Here is a 9804-nt window from a genome sequence, read left to right as displayed (position 1 = left end):
GATGTTGACCGATAGCAAGATCATACAATACAACAGGTACCACAGACAGGTGACGAAACCAGGTGAGACCGCCCCAATGCACGACTAGGATAGATTACCCAGTAAATCAACTGCCATTTTCAATATTTCATATTGGCATGTGTCTTCCTGTGGTATCTGGTGTGTGCGTGTGTGTGTGTATCAGTATGCGTGTGTTTGAACTTTGCGTGTGTTTGCTCCCAAAGTTCAAAACGCCATGAAAGGGCTGAAGTTTGCATGAATCTCTAAGGAGAGGAGAGCACCGAGGTCAAAGTGTTTATGTTATCAGAGAACATTAACCATTAACGCTCACAAACAGACACACATTAACCAGCCACACAAACACAAAGACTGTGTACTTCAGTTCCTCTCAATACCCCCCCCCCTCCCCCCACACACACACACACAGACCAAAGACTGACAAAACATATTAACAACAACAAAATAATCATATGCTATTTTCTAGACTTTTTTTGTGTTGTTGAGCCTGTGTATTGGAGTTTGTGTATATGTGGAATAAATGACAAATGCGAGATGTGTGTGTATGTGAGAAGAAAGTGTGTGTTTCAATGTGGGTGACATGCTCTCCCTCCCACCCACCCACACACCCACACACACACACACACACACACACACACACACACACACACACACACACACACACACACACACACACACACACAGTTACTCTGACATACTCACAATATACCACATACTGTTCCATTTGGCATCGTTAAAGAAGATGGAGGACTGGCTGGGGGGAGGGGGCACTGCCTTGTAATCCCTCTTGACCCGCCTCCGTACCACCTGCTGCTCGACCCAGCTCACCTGTAACACACACACACCACAGGCACGCGTCACACACATCACATCACATCACGTCACACACAGTCAGACACATGCTGCACATACACCTACCCACAAAATATCCATGATTACACCCAAACACAGAACGATTACCATTATACAAATTACACATAAGCACTGTATCCACCAATATGCACAATCAACATATTTTTTGCGGAAATTCAAGATGGCAAAAGCCTCGAAGCTCAAGGTCCACATCTCTACCCCGCGCCTGTTTTATAGTTTAAGATCGGGGTTAGGAGTCGAGAGGATTTAGAAGATGATCAACGTCTCAACGCAGACAGACATTCAGGAGAAGGAAAACCAGACGGTGTGACTCATGGAGACGGAGGTAAAGGTCTAGGATGGGTAGAGAGGGAAACATTGAGAGATGAGTGACCGAAGAAAAAGGTTTAAGATGGGTAGAGAACACACGGGGAGAGATGAGAGAGGCTGAGGCAGAGGCAGAGGCAGAGGCAGAGGCTGAGGCAGAGGCAAAGGCAGACTCCCACTTCATTTCTGTGTGAGCTGAGCTGTGAAGTTTATAGGTGTTTTTCAGGAGCTTTAAATCTCTTTACGGCTTCAGTGAGACAAGCCATAAAAACAGCAGGGGTGTGTGTGTGTGTGTGTGTGGGGGGGGGGGGGCAGGTGGAGAACATACAGAGGAAATGAATTGAGAGGAAGAGGTATGAACAGAAACCATACGAGAATGGGGATTATATCTCTCACACACACACACACACACACACACACACACACACACACACACACACACACACTCTGAAAACCATACGTTTTGAAAAACCTATTTCAGCTCCTTTCCTAGTGATGGCTGATCTAGATCCGTGTTCTAACAGTCCAGATTTTTATCATAATGTCAACTAAAGCGTCAGAATGGCTGAAAGGCCAGAGGCCATCAAACATAGACCAGGGAATGGCACAATGAGGACACGCTGGCAAGACAGACATTGACTGCCATAGGACCTATAACCAGGACAAATGGGGAGGTAAAGACGGGACAGAGCACAGCTCTGATTGGGACATGTCTGGGACATTTGGGGACATTTGGTGCAACGACTCCAACTACAGGGTCACCGGTGCACACGCATGTGAACACCCACGTGGTGTGTGAGTTACCTTAGGCTCCATAGATATGAAGCTGTGTTGGCCGAGGCTGGAGAGGGTGGATCTCTTTATCGTGCGGCTGTGGAAGAAGTGGTAGTAGTCTTTCAGGTCACCGATCTACGGGAGTGACAACACACAAACCAAACCACGTCAGTTCTGTACACAAATATTTACAAAATATACAAAACGTTCATCAGCGGTGCATGCACAGGCATTAGAGTTGAACACACGCACAAACACAGGCCTAATGTGGGATTACGGCCAGGTAGTCTGACATTAATTATACAGCAGCAGCTCGGCACTGGAAAAAATGACACCAGACGTAATATCACTTTACACACACACACACACACACACACACACACACACTTTTGCAAGCCCACACAGGCTAGAAAACGTTTTGAGACGTGAAGTTAAAAGCCGTGCGGCTGGTGAGCTGGGTCTGTGCCCACTTTGATTTTGATGGTACTCCAGCCTCTGATTGAAGCTTCCATAGAGAGACAGTTAAAATGACAAAATTGTTTGAATTAGATGAATGCACTTATAGGCATTTATAGGTGGAAAACCTTGCCTTTGAACACTAAATTCATTACAGAAACATTTCGACACCGAATATTTTAATACGAATCATTTATAAGCACTTAAAAGCTAATTATCAATCTGACGTCAAGTCAAGAGCAGTAATACTGGAAAGACCAGGCAGTGTGTTGTGCATATGACCACTCGGAGCGAGGGACACGGAAAAGAGTGTGCACTGTTCCAACACAGGCAAAGGTTTGTTTGGAATCAGTGTTTGTGGAGCACACTGTGTTTGGCTGGGAATCTAAATCTCGGGGGAAAACAGTGTGTCCACAGACAGACACAGCATCACATGTGCTTGCTGAGTAATGTGAAGATAGACACAATGTGTGCCGAGTGATGTGAAGCTGGACACAATGTGTGCCGAGTGATGTGAAGCTGGACACAATGTGTGCTGGCTGGCCCGGTGATGTGAAGCTAGACACAATGTCTGCCGAGTGATGTGAAGCTGGACACAATGTGTGCCGAGTGATGTGAAGCTAGACACAATGTGTGCCGAGTGATGTGAAGCTAGACACAATGTGTGCTGGCTGGCCCGGTGATGTGAAGCTGGACACAATGTGTGCCGAGTGATGTGAAGCTGGACACAATGTGTGCCGAGTGATGTGAAGCTGGACACAATGTGTGCCGAGTGATGTGAAGCTAGACACAATGCGTGCCGAGTGATGTGAAGCTAGACACAATGTGTGCCGAGTGATGTGAAGCTAGACACAATGTGTGCCGAGTGATGTGAAGCTAGACACAATGTGTGCCGAGTGATGTGAAGCTAGACACAATGTGTGCCGAGTGATGTGAAGCTAGACACAATGTGTGCCGAGTGATGTGAAGCTAGACACAATGTGTGCCGAGTGATGTGAAAGCTGGACACAATGTGTGCCGAGTGATGTGAAGCTAGACACAATGTGTGCCGAGTGATGTGAAGCTAGACACAATGTGTGCCGAGTGATGTGAAGCTAGACACAATGTGTGCCGAGTGATGTGAAGCTGGACACAATGTGTGCCGAGTGATGTGAAGCTAGACACAATGTGTGCCGAGTGATGTGAAGCTGGACACAATGTGTGCCGAGTGATGTGAAGCTAGACACAATGTGTGCCGAGTGATGGTGTTGTGAAGCTAGACACAATGTGTGCCGAGTGATGTGAGACTGGAAGCACCACTTGCTGGGAAATGTGAGGATGGAGAACGAATGAATGAAATCAACATTTACTAACCACGCAATCTGTGTGTGTGAAACTAGGAGCTGTGTGTGTGTGTGTGTGCAGCAATGAGAAGCTGGAGCAGACATGTGCAAAAGGAACTAAGGCATGAATCTGATCAGTGTGTGTGTGTGTGTGTGTGTGTGTGTGTGTGTGTGTATAGAGTGAGGTGGCACTGGATATGATGTGTAGAGAGCGGAGATGATCTGCCTCGGGTAGAATTTGGTCCATTTGTGCATACATGCAAGAGGACATGGTGTTAGCATGAAAACAGATCGTTGGTTTTTCTTCTGCTGAGGTAAGAGTTATGGAGGTAGAGTGAGTACGAGTGTGCCTGGGTATGAACCAGAGAGAGCGAGTATGTGTGTGTGTGTGGGTACGTGTATGTGTGTGTGTGTGGGTACTTGTATGTGTGTGTGTGTGTGGGTACGTGTATGTGTTTGTGGGTACGTGTATGTAGGGGTGTGTGTGTGTGGTGGGGGGGGTACTTTTATGTGTGTGTGGGTACATGTATGTGTGTGTGTGTGTGTGTGTGTGTGTGTGTGTGTGTGTGTGTGTGTGTGTGTGTGTACGTGTATGTAGGGGTGTGTGTGTGTGGTGGGGGGTACTTTTATGTGTGTGTGGGTACGTGTATGTATGGGTGTGTGTGTGGTGGTGGGTTACGTGTATGTGTGCACACGCAGGTTCTCCTCCATGTTGGAACATGCCGAGACACACGCCTGCAGGAACAGATCACTGAAGTCTCTTCATAACTCCCATCTGCTCTATACCATACACACAGACAATACTTCCGCAGTCATCCACACGCACACACACACACACACACACACACACACACTTATTAAGGAGCATACTCTTACGCACAGTAACGCTGACATGCACACACACATTTACCCAAAAGCGACTAACACCAAAGTGCAGATATACTCAATCTGTGCTTCCTGAGAAGTGAACAAAAGACCTTTGTGTGGAGAATGCCATCAACCCCCTGAGCTACAGCAACAACACATACATTTTAAAACACTAATTAACATAAAGATGATCATTTCATCCAGCGAATTGTGGGTAAGTAAAAATCACAGCAGCTCTGTAATGTACACACTAACCTGGCACTTAACACCTACACCTAACTTCAAACATTAACACTCTCATATACACATATGCATTCATGAAACATATACTCTTGACCTGATATATATATCCGTACACATATGTGTACATACATACCTACATATATGTGCTCTAATGCATGCACTCGTATAACTAGATATGACTGTTTATTCTTACTCTGACAGATTCCCACCCTGTAGAAAAAAACAAACATGTCATCCTTTCCTAACACCTTAAACCCTGACCCCTGAACCCTGACCCTGCTGTGGGTTGGTCAGCAGAGGTCAGCCTTGGTGACGTTTCACCAGTGCCTTGAGCAAAGAGATGCCATACACACACACACACACACACACACACACACACACGGCCATGTCTGAACATACACAAAATCACAAGACACAACAAAATACACAAACACATTCATGTCAAAATAGACTCTTATTCACGTGTTAAGGCACACTGATGTCAGAGCGTTTTCTGTCTATCAGCAGCGCATGCACTTCAACTATCACTCTCCAAGAAAGTGGAGCCCTCTGATATTGTGAAACACTGTGGACTTCTACCCCTGCCTCTGAGGGACACACACCCGCTTCCGGACACACACACACACACACACACACACACACACACACAAGCATTGATTAATCACTGCTTATATTGTGTGTGCACACAGTGCTTAATGATTAATACACACGCTATGAACTAATTGAAAACTTTTTTTTACAGATGTTGTAAAAAAAAAAATACCACACATAAACACACGAAGTAGCTTACTCATCAAAGCCTGAGATAGCGGGGTTCACTTCTAATGCCAAAACGAGACTTCTAATGCCAAAACGAGGTTAGCGCAAAGCATTCTGGTAAAACAAGTATAAGAATGCCGGCCACATCAACAACGCATATCCAAGCGACCTGCTTTTTCACACAAACCTCCCCTCCGAGCTGATATAACTATGTGGGCAAGTTCGCGTGTGTGCCAGTAACTAAAGATCCGGCCAAAGTCAGAAGTCATGGCTCGAGGAAACAAAGTTGTTTACATTCCTGGACTTTGGTTGCTTGGTTAAGCCCTGATACTAGACAAACGTTTCTTTCAACGCACCCGAGGATAAATTGATAGATTTGACCTAAAGGCAAAAGTAACAAGAGTTCGTGTTTCTGGAACACGCTATCCCGACCCCACATCACACATCTGCAGTCGCCTGCTAGCTTCCGCCTGGGGCTCCCATCCCCCGACTAGCCCAGACTTCCAATGGGACACCTGTTGTTCCGCTCGCATGAAGAGAAGTCGGCTCGACTTTAAAATACACGCGCCTTTGTTTCCCCGTTATAATAATATTGAGAAACATGAGCAAACCAGCTGGGGACTCAAGGGAGTTGAAACACTCCTCACCACGGCACATTGTTTGTCAGGAGAAACTTCTTTCCCTGAGGGTGGAGCGGTTCCAGCAGGGCTAATCTTGACGTTTGAACTTCAAAACCTCAAAATCAGTGAGCATGACAAATCTCCTTGCAAGAGACCGTCTCATACAAACAAGCAGCAAAGCTAAATGATAGGTTCTAAAAACACGTAGCTCGTGGGTAAAGCGCATTTGCTGACAGGCAACTCCTGAAAGACACCTACCTGACCAAGGTTCTTATAGCCGTATTTGCTGGCTATCCGCTCGGCGAAGTCTGGTCCCCCCTCTATCAGCACTGCCCAATGGTTGGTGTAAATCCGAGCTTCACAAGGGGGAGACGTAAAGCCGAGCCACAACGGGAGGACGCAAAGCAAGCAGCCTCTCGCGGCACCGTTCCAAACCATCTTCCCTTCTGTTCCTTCCCGCGCGCTTCTCTCGCCTCCCGTTAAGCTAACAACCAAACTTGGTCTCGTCTCGCGTAGGGATTCTCATAGAACCGTCCGTTTGACCTCCACATACGCTACGAGATACGGGCACGAGATGTGAACACGATACGAGCCCTGAAGCGCTGGACCTGCGTTGTTCAGCGCGCTGCTGATGGAGGTCTGGAAGTTGGCGTTGCTCTTGCGACCGTGCTCCGTCGCGCCGGAGGGGGGGAAGTGTGTTTGTACGGCTCAAGTTAAAGTGTTTCTCAGGAACGGGGCTGCTACTCCGTCTCCCTTTGCTTTAAGTGGTGAAATGGCTACAGCGCCTCCCCCAAATAAGCGGCTCCAGTCCGGAGAGCCTGGTAGCCAACCCAAGGGCGGCTCGCGACTCCGCTGGGTCTTAAAGACACACGCTGATTTATCTACCTCGAAGTTCAGAGAACAGACGAATATCAGGCGATTAGGCTTTGATGCATGTGGAAAACAAACGCAACCGATCGTCTTCACAGGTTCAGAAACTCAAACGTTAGGCCTACACAAGGTTCCTCAAAGCTTTTCCCCCGCGAGTTAATCTATGCTTGCATTGAAATTGAGTAGTCCTGATGGAAACAGACACACGCGACCCAGGGAATGTCCACTCGTAAACAATTAATCAAAATGCCTGTTGATAATTTAATGAATCAGCATCTGCCGTTACTTTGTCTCCCACACAGATAGCCTACATTTCACTTCATCACACATTCGGAGTCTTTTATAAGTCTGTCCGCAGAGAGAATAACTTGCCTATCTTGGCACAAAAGGACGGGGACAGACAGTCTTAGGATAACGCCGTACCGGGCTCTCTGAACATAAACAACTTTTAAGTCACAATTTTTCTGCTGCAGTTTCATGCGCTCACACCATAGCCAGAGCGACGTTAAGGAATATATAAATCTAGTTAAGGGCTCAGCCATATAAACCGTTTTATTTCTGCCAAATGTTATGTCTGTATCAAACAATTAAAGATCCTTTTCAACCTGTTCCTCCCCCCAACAGCCCTACTCGTAGTATTTGCATCATTATGTGCTCCAGCGTTCCGCGTCAGTCTGATTCGCTGATTGGTTGATTGATCTTTGTTTTCGCAGTGGTTGCCCAGAGTAACCCTTAGCACGCGGGACAGCAAATACACTGTGCGCTCTGTTTGGTCTCCAGCACAAGTGCGAATCAGCATAATTGCACTAATTGCAGCCAATTTCTTGGTGAATGGAGTCGCAGGGACAAGAATATCTCACGGTCCTTATGCACGAGATGAAAGGGACGAAAACACCCCGTGACCGCGGCTATTCAGCACGCGCGTTGGTTTGTCATTTAAAAGAGCGCAGTGATTTTAAGGACCCAGCTCACGAAACACGCGGGCATCTCTTTCACTCGCTGCTTGGGGAGAGGGATTCCGCTAGAGACAAACCGTCAATCTGTCTCACAGCCAGTTTTTTTGTCGGACAGACACACACACGTATTTTTCGGAAGCGCCAACAGGGGTGATCACCCCCACCCCTCGTACATTCCTGCGCGCATTCCTTCTCTGTCTGAATGTATGGCGGTGGCCTGCTTGTGTGTGTTCTGTGTGAAATTCACTGGGCTCATTGGGCACGGCCATTTAAGGTAAACGCTGCGAACTGTAACGGTTTTACATGTGAGATGCAATAAACTTAAGTTTTTTGGGTAAAGTTAAATGTTTTTTTTTTCCTCAGTTGCATGGGTTTGGTCGCTTGGCACAAGGGCATGTTGGTTTGTAGTGGGTAGTAGGCTAGACTGTTTCGACCTTTTTGACCTGTGTTCAACAGTGACGTTGTTTACTGTCTACTAGGCATTGTGTGTCGGCTATTAACATTTTAACGACTTTATATTGTGGTGGTCTACGTGCAAAAATGAAAGGTTGTATCAAGACTCATACAAGCCTTTATTGTAACTGTATTACATTCATTCCTCTTCCCCTATAAATATACACCATAACAAGAGAAATGTTAATAAGGTTTGCAATGTATTAACTATACGTCTGCTTCATGATAATAAAGATGAACTAAATAATTGCCGACATAGATTTGAGGATATACCAACAATTAGTGCAAAGACGCTTGAATACTTTTAAGACAAAATGTGGAATTTCCGACTCACTTGTGCAAGCTCAATAGTAATATCCAAAAGCTTATGCAGACAAACATGCACAATGGAGGCTTGCAACCCAGGGTAAAAACGTATTGCGCAGAATAACCTCCAGGCATCGTTAGAATCAATTACTTTAATTTTCTAGCATGTCTGAACCTAATGCTATTCAGTAGTGTTTCGGTAATGCTTGAAGAGGGGAGGCAGTGCACGTTTCCTCTGCAAGGGAAGAAAGAGGGTGTTGTGTTCTGATTTCTTTTGCAAGAGGTTAGGTGAGGAGTTCTAATTTACAGAAGGGGAAGTGTGTCTGCCTTGGAGAGGTGTGACACACCAGTGTAGATTTGTTCAGCATGAGAAAAGAGTGATGTATTTAGGTTCTACAGTGGAGTAGTGGGGCTGTATGATGTTCTGGAAGACTGTATGATGTCCTCAACACTACCCTATAACCTCAGCTGTCATATATTAGTCCATGCCAGGTCTGAATTTCTCTAGTGGCCATGTGTTGTGTTGCAGTTAGTGATGCAGAACTGATTTTTAATTGCACTTTTTCAGTCCTTAAAAGAAATGCATGTGTTCCAACATTCACTGCTATTGTGTTGTCCAATAGTAAGTTATTTTCCCATGGAGCACAAACGTGCTTTGATCTATTCAGAAAAGACCTGTGTTGTGGAACCTACACAATGTTTTTTTTTGTGTGTGTTGAGCACACACACACCTGTGGGGCCGATGCCACTGTTGCTAGGGAAACATGATTGTGCTGAGGGATCTACTGCTGTAAAGACACAATGTGGCTTATCACTGCACTGCTTAACACAGACCTTTATGGAGACACCTTTTGTACATGACACCTGTTGTGTGGAGGAACCTGCTCTTCAAGGATCTCGAGTTGTATGAAGCACCTGCTGCACCAGAAAGACTTAACATCTGGTCCCGAAAAATGACTCCAAAAGAAATGTGTGTGTGTG

General features: G+C 46.0%; 1 protein-coding gene across 1 annotated transcript in view; it reads right to left on the bottom strand.

Moving 5' to 3' along the window:
- Positions 1 to 7349, bottom strand: part of pcsk5b (proprotein convertase subtilisin/kexin type 5b) — a 40267-nt gene extending 32918 nt beyond the window's left edge. The window contains exons 1-3 of the mRNA XM_031571000.2: positions 6497 to 7349; positions 2002 to 2106; positions 721 to 846 (exon numbers count right to left, since the gene is read on the bottom strand). Coding sequence (XP_031426860.1) covers positions 721 to 846; positions 2002 to 2106; positions 6497 to 6676 — 411 coding nt within the window. The 5' untranslated portion in view covers positions 6677 to 7349. The remainder of the gene's footprint in view (positions 1 to 720; positions 847 to 2001; positions 2107 to 6496) is intronic.
- Positions 7350 to 9804: the final 2455 nt, after the last annotated feature.

The sequence above is a fragment of the Clupea harengus genome, chromosome 7 (genome assembly GCF_900700415.2).
Source record: "Clupea harengus chromosome 7, Ch_v2.0.2, whole genome shotgun sequence".
In the NCBI taxonomy this organism is placed as follows: Eukaryota; Metazoa; Chordata; class Actinopteri; order Clupeiformes; family Clupeidae; genus Clupea; species Clupea harengus.
Note: the sequence above shows the minus strand (reverse complement) of the source record. Positions and strands in the feature narration are given on the sequence as shown.